Below are 20,917 nucleotides of genomic sequence, written 5' to 3'. Positions count from 1 at the left end.
ATTATAAAGAATCTCTTACCGGATCTAGGTTCTTAAAAAGAAGAATGTCCTTGCAAGCCTCTTGCAGCCTGTTTCTTTGATCATCTGTTTTAGGGTGAATAATCTGAGGGATAGAATAGAAAAACCTTTAAAGTGGTTATCTTACAGCAGCAATTAATTGAAGGGCTAAGCTAATTCACCTAAGTATTTTGCGCAATATTTTTTTTCCATGCTTTGTAACATTTTCCTTCCAAAACCTTCAGGATTTGAGTAAATAGTCAGTGATAACGCTGTATCACCACAGCATGAGCAAATGAAGCATGTCTGTATTTTAACTAACAAGATCTTCACATCTGTAGAATCCAGTACATTTCACAAGCCATTCCAGATACCTTTATTTCAACAATTTTTGAATAAACATTATTCTACTACTGTCTAAGCATATATGTTCTATAAAAGAAAAAAACAAAGCACCACTGTTATCCATTTGCCATGACTTCTTCCTAAAGAATATTTGTGAAATAATCTCTGTGATAAATTTATATCAGAGATTTAACAGTGTAAATGACAGACTTCACATCATATGACTGAGCAGAGATTTACTAAATTACCCATGCCTGGTTAATGTGACTATCAGTCAAGTTATTAGTTTAGCTCATAAGCTTATGATAACCTTTTTCCACTTTTATTAGCCAGAAAGTGGATAGAATACAAAAACATAGAGCAATCTTAAAAGTCATGATATTTCATATTAAAAATCAAGTAAATGCCTTTAAAATGGTGACTTAAGTAAAATAAGCAAATCTGTTTCATTAGCATTCCACATCTGATAATCTTAGTGATTTTATCATTTATCTTTTCTCTGCCTTATGTACATACTTTAATACTGATTAAAATACTGCAAGGTTGCAAGGACACTACTGAATTAGTTTTAATAGCAGGCACTCTCTGGGCAAATGTAATTGCATAAAAATGTTTCCATAACAAACCATGGATCACGGGTACAGTAAAATAATATTTAATTGTGTCCTACACGGGTGACTACTACAGAGAATTTTTAAATCTTCCTTTAGTAAGAAAACCCTACAAATTATTAAAGAATATTATAATAAGGATGCTTTTGGAAAGAAATGGTAATGTTGGTTACATAATTTAAATAATCAGCCCTATTTTCTTCCTAAATTTAAAGCCTGAGAACTGAAAAAATAAGTATTTAACTCAAAGTATTAAATACCCTAGATTCTGCGTCATCTTCTTCCTCATCAGGATCATAAGCTTCTGCACACACTGAAATTTTAAAAAAAAAAGTACAATATTAATTAAAATATTGTTTTACAAGCTTTATATTTACAAATGCATTGTGTGGCGTACTAATAATATATAGCACTGAAACACGCCCAGCAGAGAACCACAGAAAATATTGCTGATAAGGTCCATAGTAGGTTATCTCCACACTGCTGGTGAAAAAAACTATATTTATGTAGTTTTTGGACATGTTTTCTGTGTTTTGAAAGACATCCAGTATACTTCTCAGCTTCCCAAGTAACCTGCTGTAAGAGATTTGACCTTACTATGGGCATATAAAAAGGGAAAGATCTAATCTTTGTGTCCAGTAGGGATTGCTTAAGTGCTGAAGAGAAAGGACCAGTTTAGACAGTGGAGAAAGTGTCAACACCATTTTGAATTCTAATCTCCAGCATTATTCTAATCCATTTTCAGCTTTGTAAGATCAGCAAATTTAACGAGCACACTCTCCCATATATAGTCCAGATTGTTACTGAAAAAAAAAAAAGAAAATGGAAATAGTATCTTGAAAATGTAGGGCATCTGCTCCTTTTCTTTTATCCCAAAGTTCTATTCTCTTGTTATAGGACACTAAATAGTTCCAACAAATCCATGCCCACTGCTACTTGTACCTTTCCTCCAGGTACATATAAAACATTTGATTATTTGTCCATAAGTTCTCTAGGAACAAAAATGATCTGTAAACCTGTGACAGGTCTCTTCCCTTAGGTAGCCACCCCACCCTTTCAAGGATCAATTTTTCTGTTATTTCCCCCCACACTCTCTCATTTATCTTCTTCAGCTTCTCAATGTTAACTTCTAGCAGGGCTGAGGCTTATTTTACCAGTTCTTCCAGTCTCCAAGCCCAGCACCACTCAGGCACAGCCAACCTGGAGACCCCTGCTACGTGAAGTACTCTGTGGTTTGTCCTTTCTCTGCTCTTCACTGAGTTTTCCATACACTCTTAATGCCACTGGTGAAGACTGACACAACTTGGTAAGCAGCAGAGCAACCCTTTCCTGGAAGATGCTCTTAGTGGTAATATACTCCTAGAACAATTTCTGTTATTGCTAATGTTTGTTCTTGTCACTGGATCGCATTCATTACCTTGACTTCGGCTTTTTTACTCCGTATCTTTGGCTATTCTTTTACATTTGTTCTTAATAAACCAAACCAGTTTTAATCTTCTACATGGTTCCTTCTCGTGCTTGATATAAATACGGAGCTTATAATTGATTTATTTTACTGTGCTTTTGTTCTTTTGTGTGGTCACAATTTGAATTTGTTCCCTTTATATTGCATCTTTGTGGAACATCCAATTCCTTTTCTTTCTTTTCTCCAGACTTCTTTTCCATGAGCTTATGCCTCCAGTCCCTTTTCACTCTCTTGACCTGTTGTCCTAATCCTTTCAGGCTACTTCTTTCCCTTCCTAAAACGTGAACTCTGCCATCCCATGGGAATTCTCACTCACGTTGACTTTTCTCTCCCTATTCTATAGCAGTTTCTCCCCCAGAGTTGGTATCACATAGAATAGCTTCCCTTCAATGGCTTCTCCCAGTCTCTCAAAGTTTTGTCCGAAGTACGTCGTAAAACACGTTGGGCAGTCGGCATTTTTGTTTATTCTCTTCCAACTGATGACTGATCATTTCAAATCAGTCACCACCGCCATCACCGCCATCCCTGGACCCTGCTAGCTAATAAAAACCCTCACCTACCTGATCTCTTTGGTGGTCTGTGCTATGCAGATATAATGACAGAGCTCCTGAGCTTCTCCCCTTTCAGTATTACTCACAGACCACCAGTATGTCCACCTCCCTCCACAGCCCGGATCGCAGTACGAGTGTCTGAACCCGGTACGCAGCAGCAGCCTCTTCCTCTGCCCTGTCCGCCTTCCACGTCTGGTTCTGCTAGTTCAGTCACATTGCTCCTCGTGGATTAAGATTGCATGTCCTCTTGTTTATTCTCCCTATTTCCTATATTATTACACAAACACTTCCTAAAGTAGTCACCAGACAGACCCATTAACCTGCCCGTTACCCTATTAATTAAGCTGATTTCACTGTATTATTGCACTTATCATGCACAGTCCCCAAGGAAGTCTTGGCTTTCACCACCTCACCACCTCACGCACCCAGCAAATCCTAGATTGTCAACTTTATAAAACCTGGCAGCTTCAAAAACTTCAATAAATTTGATACGAGTCCCTCTGGAACTAACTGAAAGCTTTCTACCAAGTGTACTAGGAACTGGTTTTGGTTCCAGAGAAATATAAATGCCCACAAAAGGAAGTTTGAAATATCTTGAACAAGTATAATATTTTACCTCTAAATAAACAAAATGTTCCTACCAACTTTTTTTATGGCAACTATAGTATTTCTGTGATGTCTGAAATAAACTTTAGGGGGGGGGGTGTTATTTAAATAGCAACAATAATAGCACGCAAAGTAAGCATCGTAAGCCATCATAATGTAAATCACTACTTTGTCTGAACTGCTATCAGCTTCTGTGCTATAGTGCACGTATGTGTACATGGAAATCAACAGATGTGTATTACAGCGTGCTGCTGGGTGTATAAATAGTCAGTCTCAACCTGGGGTACAGGGACACCCTGTCCTTACCTCGAATAAAACCTCTAAGAGAAAAAAATTAATCAAAATGGGAATTTAATAGCATTGGTATTGTTATCACAGAATCGATAGGTCTCAGAAAGTATGGCTGAAGACTTAACAGCCTTCCAGAACACATAAAAGAAACTGAATTTAGCCTCATCCATGGCCATCCTGATCCATCTTACCAGTTCCTTTCACACAGCCTCAAGCAGGATCAGAACAGAAAGAGAGGATGTACCTGAGGTTTTCCACATCATCTGGTGTCTCTGCTCTAAATTCACTTTTCTCTGCTAGAAGCTCATTTAAGTCAGTCACGCTATTACCAGCAGATACTTCCATTAAATATTTCTTCTTTATCATTGATTACGTGCATTATGTTTCTTTAATAATTGCAGTTTCTTCTGGCTAGTGTCCATCTTCCCAAGTTTTAAAATGATTTATTCTTATCTGCCATGAGAAACTTCCCTTCTAGTTTCAGTTCTGTACTTATTTTGTCTTGGCTTATCTTTTTGCCATGATTACAGATGCATCTTTCATTTGGGTCACAACTTAAAGATTATACAAATGGTGTAGCTCTGCAGTTTTAAATGTGCAATTTCTTTTCCTCCATTATTTCAATAGTTTGTCTTACAGACTTTGTAGTCCAGTAATGTATTAATTTCTGGGTGGAGAGCAGTAGATGGGTCATGGAAAAACTTAAAACATTTTACTTCTGTTCTTGAAATATGTTTTTTGACATTACTACAGTCCACTGAATTTCAGGACTTGAAAACTGGGGTGTGGCCCATTAGAACCCCAAGGATATAAATCATCTAGAACTAAGTAAGATGCCTCTTCTGAAGACATCCACATCTGCAGAAGTGATCTGGGTTCCAATCTCAGTTAATGGGGAGAAGCCATCACTTTTATGACGTGATTCATCTGACCTGTATTACATCCCCAGATTAAAAAAAGATTAATTACAAACGTGACTAACTGGCTGAGCTAAACCCTATCCTTCCTGAGATGAGTCCTGCTGTTTAGAGTAAGCTGCTAGACTGGTTTCTGCACTTCTCCACTTAGTCCATATTCTTTGGAAAACAGAAATAACTCAGCTGATGATGACAGGTTGCTCATGCAATAGCACCCCTTCTTTATTCTTTTTGTATATTCCAGGGAAACAGTCCGTGGCCCCAACTCTCTTGTCCGAGGCCTGACTGGCATCACAGACATCATTATTCTGAACCACTCCACTGCTGGTGGCTGGAACACTCATAATGTTTGGTGTTTCATTTTCCTGCCTCCCCAGCTCATTCCACATTCCCAAGAGCACACAGTACAGGCTGACTTTATCATGCTCAAACACCCTGTCACATTTTGCTACGTGTCACTGCTAAATTTAATATCCTACCATTGCTCAAAAAGCAGTCCTAATACAGTTCTTAGAGGCCCATTTCACCCATGCATAAGTACAGCTTTAAAAATAGTGATACAAACACTGCACATATTTCTCCTTTGGCTCCTAAGCTTAACTAATTGAAACTATTTTTATTCATTTTTTTTTTCCAATGGAGAATTATTTCACATAATTCACCAAGATGGACACAAGCACAAACACATCAGCACAAAGTATTTGTAGCAAAAACCCAAATTATCTGACAGCAGTGTGTTATTAAAATACATGTGCACTGAAAACCACACACAAATCTAGATGGATTGCTTTGCCAGCAAGAAGAGGCAAGCTTTTATAATCTCCAACTCTTTAGTCCAAGTAAAGTAAAATTTTTGGAATTCAGTTAATATTGTTTTACATTAAAAAAAAAAAAAAAAAACCACCGGAAATAAAGTCACTTTAGATATGAATGAATTCTAAAATGAAAACTAACATATAGTTAGTAATTTTAAGATCCCAAAAAAAATAATGTTAAACATGCTCTATTCCCTTGGTGTATCAGGAAGTAAGAAGCTATCAATAATGAAATGAATGAAAGCTGATATGTAATCATAAAATATTGTATTACAATGAAAACATGCAGGAAAACAACCAATGTGTGGACTGTTTCCAAAGCACAGAAACCCCTAGTAATAAAGCATGTTACAAATAATTTTACAACAACAATAAAACATCCATGGAAGTATTTCTTCTTCCCATTCAGGCCAAATCAAGACTCCACAGTTTTGTCAGCACAACTATCAGGCTGCAGTACGAAAACAACCCATCTCTTGCCATTGTAGCTATGGCAGCATGCCCTACGTCCCTACAAACATCCCAAATACAGCAGCGATGCCCACCCCCTCGTACAACAAGAACGTCACTTCACTGGTTTAGCCAGATGGAAGTCACAAAGGTGACTTAACTGCAGGGTGAGATTTCCCCCCAGTTTGTCAGGATGTACTTCTCCATCTTCTAAACATAGAACAGAAACATGGTGCACTGAGACTCCTGGCACAGCAGATGCTAGTACCAGACTGGACTGCAAATACTGCTGCACCTTCATCAAAGTTTCTGACACTATTTGCCACAAAAATCTGTTTTTTAAACACATCACCAGTTCCTACCACTGCAGGAAGCAAGCAAACTCTGCACTCCAAAACCCTGCATTTCACAGATAGCTTTTATTGAAACAACAGCAATCCTGTGTGATGGTAGCAAAAAGAAATAACTGGTTGTGGTCTCTGATGGTCATGATTACCAAGCCTGTATTATTTCTAGAGATGGTTTTGTCGGGACCACATAGAAGACAAGATTGAAGAGCTGTAAGTAAACGTAAGGACTAAAGAACAACCCAGTGAAAGAAGAACGACTTTCTTCTCTGAGTGCACAATGAGATGAGAGAAATTTTACCTTGTTCCACACAGCACACAGAGAGGCAATACCAACTGGCTCTACTGCTGACATCCTCCATTTGGGCAAAACACTGAAACTATCTCAAGGACTTGCTTTCTTTAAACGCAAACTAATTTGGAACAAAGCATGATCACTGTGGCTATTGTTTCCTATGATACTGTCAAAAACAGAGCATCTGAGAAATGCCTACACCTGACAGGGTCACTAACTTGAAACTTTATCTAGACACAATTAGGTGAATTAATATACACAATGCCTGAGACATTATAATTGTGTTATTACTGTACTACATATGGAGTATTTACATTACAAATGCTATCCAAACTAGAGTAAAAGTATGCATGCTCAGAAAAAAGCTCTAGCAATGATAGAGACATGAGTATTTTTGAGATTTCCTCACATGAAAAAAAAAAAAGAAATAAGAATTTCCCCTCCAGTCTACTAGATCTATGTGATATCTACTTTTGAGTGGTGCATCACTTAACACAAATAGCTAAATGCTCAGGACACCAGCCTCAAAAATTTGAAGCTAGGTAAAATCAGTCAGTCTCCTCTTAATTATTAGGAAGATGGCCTTCAGGTCATTAGGTGGGGACTGAACTGGAGGATTGGGACCACTGCCAACAAAGTCTGTTTCAAGATGGACTGCTCATGAAGGACTGCCTGTTCTGCCTTTCAGTAAATAGGCTGAGACTTACCAAAGACTGTATGCCAGTTGTAAATACATACCAAACACGCGGTTTGTTCTCAGCTACACAGCCTAACAGCAAAACATTTTGCCAGAGTTGGAAGACCATGCTCAGCCTGCGCTATGTGCCTGCAAGAAATCAAACACTTTAGAAGAACTAGCTCATTCAATCAATTTTTCCATTCTATTTTCTGTTGTCCATCTGCTGCTACTGCTATTTTAAATTAGTCAAACTTCAATATATTTCCTCCAGCAATGCTAAATAACATGAGGTGCCTAATAATAAGATGTAGCATCTTGAATGAGATCCACGCCAACAGTGAGTCATAGATCCTCCCAAGGAGTCTCCATTCAGAAGTCCACGTGAAGTTTATTCATGTTACATCAATCCTCACACCAAAGCAAGGATTTCATCAAGATCACACTGAACACCGTTAAAGCCCATCTGAAGAAACCTGATGGCCCACACAAGGCATTTTTAGAGAACTAGTTGAGTTATTCATGTGTGGGTGCCTTTGCACTGCAAGTTCCTTAATACTTTGGAATATAACATGGAAAATTGTGACGTGTTAGACTGCAATATCTTCCTGTACTCCACAGGGCAAAGCACTCCGCATCAAAGGTAGCACACTCATCACTGGGGCAAAGTTATGCACTCTTTCCCGAAATCATACTGGTTTGAATCGCTGGCTCTTCCACAGAAGCAGCATGTTTGAACTTCACCACAAGCAGCTGAAAAGACTTCCCTATTTTTAAACAGGGACATAGAAAAAGGCTTTAGTAGATTCTCCCCAAGGACTTGCATAGTCCTTAGTCCTATTTACAGTCCTATTTCAGCTCTTTCCATAATTGTGTCATTTGTCAAGATGGAGCTAAAAAAAACAGGCTTATGGTGAGGAGACAGCTTTGTGGGGCTTCTCAGGAAGTGCCTGACTTCATCTGTCTGGGTAGTGAAAACGAGCACAGACACGTGTTACAGTGTCCAGATCACTGCAGGTAGTTATTAAACAATAAAATCATTACAAAACTAAGATGCACTTCCACTAGAAGAGTTTGCCAGTATATACTATACACTATAGCGCTTATTCTGTAAGCTTTCCCAGCTATAGCAGCATACCATACAATGACATACTGTACTCTGATGTTGACTTGTATAACCTTCTGTTCCCATTCTCATACGGGTCCAAGCAGTTCATAACTCTACAGTGTGCTATTTGGTTTGGGACAGAACTGAACTATGCATAAATATTTGACAAGTTCTGAGCAGACACAGAGCTCTTTGCATACATTTCAACTTTATATTTGCCAATACCAAAGCAAAAAAACAAAAAACAAAACCAGAGCTGCACCCAGCTCTCTCTCCCATATTATTTAGCGCTTCACAGCCATCAACTACAGATTTTTCTTATAGAAAAGTCAGCAGTCCGCTCAGAGAACACACTTTATTTTCCCACCAGAAAACTCATCCCTTACATAGAATGTGCTGCAAAAATTTAAAAGATTGTAGCTACAAGTGGTTTTTGTTTGTTTGTTTGTTTGTTTTTTGTTTGTTTGTTTGTTTTTAAATCTCTGGAGCCTACATCCCAAGAACGCAAGAACGTACACATTCACATTTTTAAAATAGCCACATAGTAAGTAGCACACTTTAAGGAACTATATACAATACAGAAAACCACAACAGCAACTTAATTTTACCCAAAATGAGTTCTCTGTCCAGTCAACAGGGTTTGTAACTTACGCTATTCACCATGTCAGGTTTCATAGTAACAGAGCCCCAAACAATAAAATCCTTGCTGTAGATTTTGACTGAACTATGTGAACTTCAACAAGAAACCACAGAGATGAGTTCTAAGATGTTTCAATACACATTAAGGTGAGTCAATAGCATACTAACTACCTTAGCCGTATTTTTCAAAATTGATTGCAGAAGTATATACATACACCTTAAAGAGGACACAGAAATAGACACTCAAATGAGTTTATCACTCATTCATCTCTCCTAGCCTCTCCTTCGGTTTCTCCAATCATGTCTTATCCTCAATGTTGTAAAATATCTGAAAAGGAGGTGTTAGTTTTGATAACCAAGTTGGCATGTTTGGTGCTTAATTATTAAAAATAATTGTTTTTTAATGGTGGATTAAATATGAAAGAGGCATGCAGGAAAACACTACTGAATTTACAAATCTAGTAGAGTAAGCCATGAAACTATTAATAGAACAGAATAAAAAATTGAAACCAGGAGAAAAACACGAGTCGAGAAATACCAGAAAAGGAAATACTCAAATTCTGGAGTAGTTAGAAGACACTGAAGGTGAGATGTATGAATCAGTCAGCTGTAGGACAAGGTGGGTAGAAAAAACTGCAAACAAAGCAAAATTGGGAATTATTTGCAAAAAAAAAAAGAAAATGCTAAAATCATATTAAATAAGATATTTAAGAACAGACAGCAGGGGAAGCAGTAAAAAATGGAATTCCAAGTCCCACAACCTTACTGGAGAAGGAGGGGGAGCACCTATTAATGCTGAGCAAAGGAGCACCAGGAGAAGTAGAAGGAGAACCAAAAAAAATATAAGAATCAGAGAATTCAAGAGGGCAAAATGAACTGCAAATCTCAACTCTGCCAACAGGTCATGAGATAAAATTAAGCACACACCTTGATTTAACTGGACTGGGCCAAGAAGAGGGGAAAGGAGAGTGACTCATGTTACATATCTGCAAAGAGTTACAAAGGCTAAGGAACCCAAAATAAGATGATTAGTTTATGAAACCATGTATTCATGGCTATCTTCTATGCTGGTATTTTAAAGAGTAATACAAGAACCAACTTGGTACATAAAGAAAAGATGTAGTGAGGCAAAGAAAATGCTTGGAAGTAACACAAAGAAAAGAATTGCTGATGATACATATATCATGTAAAGATATAAAAAGATTCAAGAAAAGAGAAAAAACATAGAACAAGGGCACACAAGAGAAGGTGACCTGTGAGCCATAGAGTTGTGCAAGCGATTGTAGGGACGTTAGGGACAAAGCCAGAACTATGAGCTCTGACAAACATGTCCCGGTGTCCTGCCAGCAGACTGGACCCGTTTGATCAAGACAAGGTGAAAAGCCTGCCAGAAGCAGTACGACCATCCAGAAAAATGAGGAAGGCACAGATAATACTAAATCTAGAATACTCACACAAACCTTTGGAATGATGTCTAATTAAGTCATAATTACAGAATGGTAGAACTTTAAATATAATAAACAAGCCCAGAGGAGATTGGTTTAAAACTGTTCTTTATTGCTGTGCTCAAACCTCTAAATAAATGCTTCACTTCGCAAAGCCTGTTTCTGTGGGTCCATATTCAGATTAACTGTGTGAACTCCTGAACTCAGGTGCAGAAACACTTAGGAATGTGGACTCCTTATCCCTGAAGGGTGTCCCCTAGCTCCTCAGAGGCACATGGCAAAAAGTGGGGTACACTTGTGTTGGGCACCTGAGGGTTCAATCTGAGCAGGCTTCACAGAAAACCCTGTATCCATACGGCACTTAGAATAGCAAGCTGAGGACGGGCACCTGAAGAAAGAGGAGGAGTCATCCTTTGAAATTTGCCTTCGCTTTTCACAGCTATGGGACTGAGGGAAGGAAGCTCGAATTCACCCTTCCCTCTTTTCCAGGAAAGTGCCCTACATACTACATTACAAAATAATCTGTAATGAGATGCACTTCATTCCTCCTGAGGCCAGGCTGTTAAGCAAGATGAAACACAATTATAAGCTAAAGGAGCTTGTCTCCTAGAATTTTAACACGATTTTTGCTTGAAATGTCATGCTCACATAATCCTCTCTCTCAGAACTCTGATAAACCAAATTTATTAAAAAGGTTCCAGATCAAACAGGAAGACAGGTAGACAAAAACAGATTCTGAAAAATACTTCTGCCAAGTTTTGAAAAGGTTGATTTTGAACATCTGGTTTCTCAACGACTCCAGAAAATCTATTTAAGACCTTTTGCTGACGGGATTTTCTTTAGATAGCCAAAGGAAGTGTAGAAGACGAATCACAACTATAAGATAAGATAAGCCGCTTTAATTTACCACAACTAAAATATAAACTGTTATTAGGAAATAGTACTGGCACTACTTACTAAGGTAAGAAAGTAAGTACCCGACACAGTGATCACTACGTGCTTGTCTACATCTGTAGTAGCGTAGACAACAGTAACAAGCCAAAAGATGGTCTACAAATATTATTCTTCCAAGAACGGGGTCTGTAATCATCCTAGAAACACCAATTACCACACTGACATGCTCTAGTAACAGAAGACATCCATACCTGTGTGACTACTTACCACTCAGAACAAGAAAGAAGACACCAAGGTCTCACAGAACTAGTTAATCTTTTTCTAAAAGAGAAGAAAAAAAAAAGTAGCCTCCCCTCACACAGATAATGAGCAGTCAGTACCTGGAGCTATCATTTCTCAGAACGTCCCCAGCCGAAGGTAAATACGGATAGTGTACTTTGATGAATGAAAAAATATTTCTTAACATAAATACGTCTATATTGCCAACTTTCTAAACACCCCCCCCCCCCCTCACATTTGGTACCATTAACTAAATACTACTCTACTTCCAGAGACTAAATGGCTACACAAACACACCGGTGTAAATCTAGCTTTTTCCCACATACTATAAGACAGCTTCATCTCTTCCATCTGTGGATCTTACAGATTTCCACAGTGCTCAGTTTATCCTCCTGTCATCTTCTAACATCACAAGAAGATGCAGAAAGGCTGGAAGAAGTGCCATAAACCTATGAAGGACACTCCAAGTCGTATCACTCTTTCACGTAGCCACCACCACCTAGCTCCATTTTCTCAATACCTGCTTAAAATCGCATTGCACTTGAAGAGAAGCTAGCTAGAGGTGAACCCAGAAAACTGACATCATGCCTGCAGGAGATGAATACCTGGCAATGTGACCTCAGACAGCCTCAGGCTGTCAACACAGCTGTTTTGGACTTCCCAGTCTCTCCATCCCCAAGTAGTTGCTATGACAGAAACAGGCTCATCCCCACCTGCAACTGACCAAGAAAGAGTGTGTTCTTTCCACTTAATGAAGAAAGCATCAAAGTGATCCATGTGTGTATGACCTCCAGACTCCAGCAACTAATACCTAATAATTAAGCTATATTATCTTGGATAAACTGACGACATCACCACAAATACCTTGCTGCTGTATGCCAGTGCCTGTTCTCCACTTTGTGTACAGCTCCTTGTTTTATGCAAACACCAACTCACAATCTCTTGTCCTGATACAGGATCTTCTCTGGCACTGGCTCTTGTGTCCCTGGCACAACCACAACCTTACGCTGTTTCAGCAGGAGATGAAACTGTTAGGCAGCAGGGGAAAGCTCATGAGTGTCCATGCAGCAGCTTTCTCAGAAACTGAATCTACACCAGAAAACACTGGCATACAGAGAGTAGAAGAGAAGTGGACTTGCCAGTTTGAAAACTAAACAAAATTCAAGGTTTCAACGCAGTTTCTTATTGGTCAGTTCTATATGCAAAACATACCTCTACTTTCAGGGAAATGTTACATAAATGAACTTAATCTTACTGAATGGAAGGAAGCAGCTATTTTTATTTTTACTTGATGAGATGTGAGATAACACATACCCCCCTCTCTAAACTACGATTCTTTCAAATTTGGAAGTAAAAAAAAAATAATAAAATAAAATAAAGAACCTCACCCAAGCCAGACACTTTATATTTCCTGACGACTAGTGACTAACAGAAACCAATATCCTGGGAAATCATGTATGTCAGGTGATCATATTTAAGAAAACCTATTAAAATTACAGCATAAGTTAAAAAAGGGTTAACATCTGGCTTTGTGCGGTGTTAGAATTCAGGCTTATAGTTTTGTCTTGTCCTCCCAGGAAAGAAATTACCTATAGATGCTCTTCAGCAACAACTCTGTTAAATATCAAAGGAGAATAAATGAACCTCTAGGGTGAGACAGAGCTGCATCTAGCTTCTTCAACCAAAACCATCATTTGTAACAGAAAGTTCTTATAGACAGAAAACTTAGACGGAATAATCAGGGCCGCAGTGAAAGCTGAAGGAACCCCAAGGAAATTGTATTCCCTTATAAATGTCCTGTGTTTAAGCAGCAGTGTTAAAGAACTTTATTTAATTTGTATACAGTTCCCTTGACAGTTCTAGGCATTTCAGGTTTAATGATTAAGTAATCATTCAGTGAAAAGTTACCAGGATAGCAGCACAGCTGGGAGATAGCAAAATATTCTAGTGGAATGAACCAGACTATTTGCTGACTGAGGTACCCATTGCTAGCGTATTAAAATAAAGCACTCCTAATTCTAAAGGAATAGAAAACAATAAAAAGCAATAAAAATTAAAAGCTGCACATGTAAAAAATAAACAGTGCCCAGCTTGGAATACTGTGATAAATGAATTTTAATGTACTACTTTTACTGTAAGTACTTATATATCAACATGTTTTTTGTTTGTTTTTTATATACTCCCAGGGGCCTTTCACTGTGTCAAACCACAAAGAAAACAAAGTTATTTACCATTAATTGAAGACAGAAAAGATGCACAGTACACACGTCAGTGTATAGATCATTCAAGTCTAGTGAATTCTTTTCACCTTAGACTATCCTCGAAAAGGGCACATGCATCCAGTCACCTGGATAGCTGCGTCATCATCCTCATGCTGGAAACAGCTCCGCTGGCCACTGCCTGCCTGGTGAGCTGCTCCAAAACAGTGCTGAGGGTCTTGGTGAGCAGCAGCTGACCACCAGCAGTGCCCACCAGCAGTGTCCCAGCAGCAAGGTCAGCCAAAAGGCCTCCTTGGCTGTATGAACAGGCAAAGTGACCGTCCATCTCTGCTTCTCTACTCCACACTCATTAGACCACATCTAGAGTACTGGGTCTACTTTTGGGGCCTCCAAATACAGAAAGACATGGATAAACTGGAATGAACTCAGTGGGGGGCCACCAGGGTAGTTAAGCACTTCAGAGGCTGAAGGAACTTGGCTTGTTCAGTCTGGAGAAGAGACGGCTTTGAGGAACCTGGCAGCAGCGATGGGGAGATGACTAAGGCTCTGCACACTGGTGGATGATGGAAAGATGATAGACAGAGGCATGAGCTGAAACAAAAGAGTTTGAGATTGGTTACAAGAAAAGCTTTTTCACCATGAGGCCAGTCAGGTGGTGAAGCAGGTTGCCCAGAGAAATTGTTTTCAAGAACCCAGCCCTGAGCAACCTGATCTGATCTAAAAGCCGACCTGCTTTGAGCTGGAGGTTGGGCTAGAAACCTCTGATGGTATCTTCCAACCTGAATTATCCTAAGATCCAGAAGAATCTAGTCATTGGGAAACCTTGAGTTTATTCGTATTATCCGTAGCGCCAAGTTTCCCTGATGCTATTAAATTACCTGGTGAAGGGTATCTGAAAGAGCAACGGCAGAACCAGTTTAGAAAGTGCGTTAAGAAAGCTCAAGGCTTTTCTATCATCACTACATAAAGCACACATGATGTCACTGTGCTAAAAGACAGGCGAAATAATTGGAGATCTTCCCTCAAAGATTTTAGCCTGGCCATGTCACAAAACAAACGTTGCAGAAGCTGAATAATAGTGGCCTGCTTGTTTATCACAAAAGACTACAGTGCCAGCAGCAGATCTGGAAATGAAATCTAGGATGAAATAGCACAAAAATTCAGCACACCACTTACCACGGGAGACAATGATGCTGAGCAGTTGACCAGAAGGCAACTGTTGATTAACAGTTAATACAGACTAGAATTTATGGTTCTGGATTCAACAAGTGGTCAAGTGAACCGTATAATCTGTGATGATACAAGATCTGACTTTCAAATGCTTGAGAACAGAGATGCACAAAGAGAAATGCACAGAAGGCAAAAAGGGTATTGATTTTAGCCCTGAGCATACCTGTTGGTATTTATGTCCAAATGCTCCTACCAGATTAGAAAGACCAAAGTTCATTACGGTTTTTCAGTGAAGAAATTTCTGCTTCTGAGTGGTCTATTTGATATTTTACGGATTTACCTTAAATTTAACCACCTGAAGCCTAATCTCAGGCTCCTCAGTGTGAAAAAAAGCACATAACAAAGCCAAAGTAAAAAAATATTCAACATATCCAGCAATGAGCTGCAAATTTTTGAAGGAAACCAGGACATTTTCCTGGTGACTGCAAAAAGAGAAGCCATCAGATGAGAAATTCTTGACAAACATCAGCATTTTTCTATACAGGCCACAACTTTGAACAATGTCCTACTGTCTCAAGAGGATGTAGGAAAAAGATGACGAGGATGAGAGAATGCAGTCATATAGCAAGTTAAACTCATTCTCCTGAGATTCCACAGTGCTTTGTGTTACTACTGAGAACAAAGTGTCACTTCTACAGAGGTGTCCCCCAGTTGGTGCCAGGGGATCTGAAAGAGCTGTAAGTCACAGTTGCTGAACTGGAGAAACCCAACATATGCCTCATGTCTTGGTGTAGTTTCAGTAAGCCATGGCTACAGAGTCAGTGCCAACATACACGCCTCACCCATGTCAGAAGACTCTGTGGTAACTCCACTGGTCCCACAAATCTTCTTTATCATGACAAGTCTGGGGAAAGAGGCAGGCACCTCCTTGAGGGAGTCACCTCGGGAATGGCATCCCAATCAGCCTGGTCCCAGGTCCGGGTCCCTGGCAGTGACCCAGAGGCTCACTGCAACCTCAGACGCCTGAGACAGGTGAGGCTTTTGTGGCTTTTCCAGATCCACTTTTGTGCAAAACAGGCACCCAATCCCTTCACTTGCTGAATTTAAATGAACAGCAAATAGAGCCCTTATCAGGCATGTGTCACTTACTAAGCAATAAAAAGACTTCACGTACGGACCAAATATGGAATTCAAACCTCCCAAGTATCACAGCAATGAACTCAAATATAAATATATATAAAGACATCACTGCTCTAAACAAAAAGAACTGGATATGGAATAATCAACCATGCAGAAGAAAATGTGTCTAAGCAGAAAGTGCTTCATCTCAGCAGAGTGGATGGAGGAATGGCACCTCCCTGAGCACAATACAGCTCGTGCTGTAACACACTCCTGCCTCCGAGAGTGAGGGAGGGTTGGGCATCGAACCCTTACAGGTACTGCCAAGGGAAAACAATGATGTGGTCTTTGATGCTGTCAGTACACATACTCGTCACTAATGCACATGTAGAGTATCACTCAAAGAAAGACACAATTATTTACTGAGGATAACAAAACTAATTAAAATAGACACAAATTCCTACTGCTGCTCTTACACCCAGTAGGAAAAAGGCCTTTTTGTATTTTCTTCTATTCTTTTTCAAGACCAGTTCAGAATAAGGTGTTCGCTGTTACAGTGTCAGCGCTGAAAACCTAAATGACATTGGAAAGGCACCACACAAGAAGGAAAACAAATAAATAAATAAATTTGGTGAGCTGATAACAAAGGGAAACTCTAGGAACCTCCAGATCATACCAACCCATTCATCAGTTTCAAGTAATTGTGCTGCCCAGCAAAGTGCAGGCATTCCCACAAAACAGCACCTGTGTGCTTACTTGCACAAACATGCACACAAACTCACAACTGAAGCTTGTGCCTCCACACAATTTGACAAAAGAAAAGAAGCTATCTTCTGACAAATATAAGAACAGTGATGGGGAATTATGACCGAGCGGTGGTTTAATGTCTGACACACAGAGTGCCTGAAGTTATCTCGAGGTAAACTTCACTGAGATCACAAGTTCAATCTACAATATTTTTAACTTCAAAGGAATTCATTAAATCACAGAATGGTTTGGGTTGGAAGAGACCTTAAAAATCACCCAGTTCGAACCCCCTGCCATGGGCAGGGACACCTCCCACCAGACCAGGTTGCCCAAAGCCCCATCCAGCCTGGCCTTGAACACCTCCAGGGATGGGGCAGCCACAGCTTCTCCGGGCAGCCTGTGCCAGGGCCTTGCCAACTCCGAGTGAAGAATTTCTTCCAAATACCTAATCTAAGTCTGCCCTTTTTTAGTTTAAAACCGTTCCCCCTCGTCCTGTCCCTACACCCCCTGACAAGGAGTCCCTCCCCAACTTTCCTGTTGGCCCCCTTAGGCACTGGAAGGCCGCTGTAAGGTCTCCCTGGGACCTTCTCTTCTCCAGGCTGAACAACCGCAACTCCCTCAGCCTGTCCTCACAGAAGAGGTGCTCCAACCCCTTGATCATCCTTGTGGCCCTGAATTTTTGAATTTTAAGAAGCAGCCACCTGCCTATTATGTTACTGATCAATAAATTTATTTTGATACTACTTTTTTAATAAATTGGAAATATTTGCTTTTGTTATTACTTGATTTTATCACATTATTAAGTTTCTTCACCACTCTAATGCAACTCATTTGGATACTGCACTGACCTTTAAAAATGAAAAAAAAATTTAAAAAAATCAGTCAAAACTTGGTTTTAAAAAAAAGGAAGAAGTCAAGCATTATTGCTGGTTTCAGTGGGCAGTACAGAAGGCCCTCAGAATATTTTTAGGCCCTCATGAAGTTAAGTATTATTAGCATAATAGACCCATAAGGATGAAGCCAGGTAATAACTACAGGGCTATATAAGAATTAGAGACACCACATAAAAGCACTGTACATACAGCATGGGTAGCCTGTGGGATCCAGAGAATGGTGGATACACCATGTACAGAGCCTCCGCTCCCTCATACTGGTGCATCTGTCCCCCGTAGTCCCCAGCCATTCCTTATATCTGTAAGAATATAATAGAAAGAGAAGGCGTAACAGGGTGCTTCCAGACCTGAGAGAAGACGGGAGCACACGGATCAGGGCCTCCACCCCCTCACCTCGGTACTAGCCAACAACTCTGGGCCTTCAGCTCTCTGTCATGGAGGACAAACTTCTCAAGTTTAATGGCCACGGGCACAAAATGCTTCTGTTTAATACAGTTTTTAGAAGGCAGGGGACCACTGCTTAGAGTATAGCAGTTACAGGCTCTTGTTCCAATCTGTTTTGCAATGTTTATCACTGTAATTATCTGTTCTGATAAGCACAAAAGGGATAGCTTGCAGACAACAAAACCGGTGACTAGAAAAAAAAGCAAAGTAAATTTCTAACTTTTATTTCCCCAAATCCATGCCACAGGTGAAGGGAACCAGCATGCAGTTCCTGAAACACGTCCTGTGGCTGCATCAACTAAAGCCCAATGTCTCAACTAGAAAACTGAACTGTAAGTACTCACTAGCCTTGCTCCTCCAAAAAATAGGACAATATGAAGAAGCAAATAGCCACACTGCTCTCACTTCATTTTGTGTAGAACACAAAATAAAACCGTAGGTTGAAAAAAAAAGTTCAGATGCTAAACATTTACTTAATAGAGAAAGAAATGTACATTTACATCGTAGATGGCTGGAACAAAGAGCTTCCATTACCCCAGACAGCCCAGAGTTACATTATACTCTTGTCTGGTAAGCCACTTACGTATGTTCTACCCACTTGCATCAATGTGCAATTTCATAACCTACTCATTAAAGCATGTTGGTTTTGTCCTCAGAAGCCAGAGCAGCAGTAGTTTTTAACTTCACAGTCATCAAATCGAGACAAGGAATCAAAATGGAGAAGTGTCATTAAAAAGGAGTACTCATTTAAAAATGGCAACCTGGGGATGTAAATGCAAAGCTCCTGCTGGTACCACTTGTATGATGAATGCACTAAGAAATCCAGTAGTCAGATGTGATCACAACCAGGCTATAAATAGAAACAATTCCCATTGCTTGTATAAATAATGTCTTTGAAAAGGATCCATCACTCACATTGTGCTCTGATTAAGGAGTCCTTCATGAAAAGTGTGTACTGAACAGAAACCTGAAAACTTCCTTCCTCTCTTGCACAACACAACTACGTTCCACCTCACTCTCCATCCAACCGAATGCCTTCATTCTCGTTAAAACTGGTGGGAGATATTTAGCACTTTTTAAAAATAAGGTGTAATTCCAAATATATAGGTTTAATAAATTCATGGTAGAAAATATAACTCAAAATCAGTCAGTTCTAACTTCTGGCAAATAAGTTTTTTTGTTTGTTTGTTTTTTTTACACATCGAATAATTCAATTTTAATGGGGAACTTCTAACCATACACTTGAAAAGCTATTTTGTCACACATATGGTCCTTAAACTAAAATCCCATTACTCAGATATTGATTTTGCTCCAGCCTTGAAAATGTCACAGATATTGAAAGAAATTTCCTCAAACTTCAAACAAGAACTACATTATGGTCAGAGACAAACCGCAAAATATTACATCCTAAAAATGATGTGCCAGAAATTTATGGGTATGTTAGAATTATGGATATCACTGGCACTTTTTATAACTACAATTATAAAAGTCCAGTTACCTAAAGAGTTGTTGAATAAAGCAAATTATTTTTGAAATTCAATAAACCCCCAATTTTTATGAAAACTAAACTTAGTACATTCACTTTAGAAGAATCTGCAATTCAAACCAAGCACTTCAAATAAACATCAGTGCACTATACATCATGGTTTCTAGTGTTTTGAAAGAAAGCCAGTTAGCACCCCTGAAATCTTGGCTGTCCTTCCAGAATGAAATAAACTTAAGATGTAAAAGAAATAATAGAAACTGAATAAAAATAAATAAATTAATTAAAAAATAAAATCAGTAAATTTCTACCTGCCACAGCAGACGAAACAGAGCATTACTTTAAGAACAACAAAATTAGCACTCCACAAGAAGTGTTGAGAAAAAACATGTAATTCTACTTATAAAGTAAGAATACACGAAAGAACAACAGCATAGGGAAAAATGTAGTACAGCTTTTCAGATAATTTAGCAAATAATATTACTTAGCACGTTGCTTCTATTATTTTTTTTCATATTAATTTCTTTTTTTGACAAAATAGTAAGCATGCCCCATGTTCAAGTATCTCTTCATACAAATGGTAACACAACGTAGATATTCCACTGGATTTAAATAACTAAAAATCCTGGAAAATGTAAAATATCAGGTTGTGCGCCACGTATGAAAGCACACGTCGCCATATATACTGAACAATTTACTATTACACAGTTAGAATAGAAACATACACATGACAAAAGCTGCACGTGTGAGCACATGTATGTGCATGCCTGTTAGTCCTCCCTCTACTCCAGATGCTCTCCTCCATTCAGACACTCGCTGGAGCATTCTAAGACTGCCACGGGGCTTCTGCCTCTCCTCACACCACATACCAGTTCAAGCTCCTACACCTGAAGGGCATAACGCCACCATCCTACAAATCTGAGATATTTTTTTTTCTTGTCCCTGAGAGGCCACTCTTCTAGCTCATTCAAGGCACATCATTCACAATCTTTTAAAGAACAACTACACGGATTATTTAATTTCTTACTTTTTATTTACTCAAGACACCATTTACAATTCTGCACTATAACATCTAAACAGCCTGAGCTGCAATTCCCAGAGATGCGTGGTA

General features: G+C 39.1%; 1 protein-coding gene across 3 annotated transcripts in view; it reads right to left on the bottom strand.

The window, feature by feature from the left end:
- The window catches only part of PRKAR2B (protein kinase cAMP-dependent type II regulatory subunit beta), an 81,489-nt gene that overhangs the window by 19,012 nt on the left and 41,560 nt on the right, over positions 1-20,917 (bottom strand). For 2 of the 3 annotated variants that reach the window (XM_083851223.1, XM_083851224.1), the window contains 2 exons: positions 1,214-1,266; positions 20-103 (listed from right to left, as the gene is read on the bottom strand). In XM_083851223.1, coding sequence (XP_083707349.1) covers positions 20-103; positions 1,214-1,266 — 137 coding nt within the window. Of the gene's footprint in view, positions 1-19; positions 104-1,213; positions 1,267-18,068; positions 18,179-20,917 lie in introns of all 3 variants that reach the window. The other variant, XM_083851225.1, reaches the window with a different exon arrangement.

This window comes from Anser anser, assembly GCF_964211835.1.
Source record: "Anser anser genome assembly, chromosome: 1".
NCBI classification, from domain to species: Eukaryota; Metazoa; Chordata; class Aves; order Anseriformes; family Anatidae; genus Anser; species Anser anser.
This window is presented reverse-complemented; position numbering and strand designations above follow the sequence as displayed.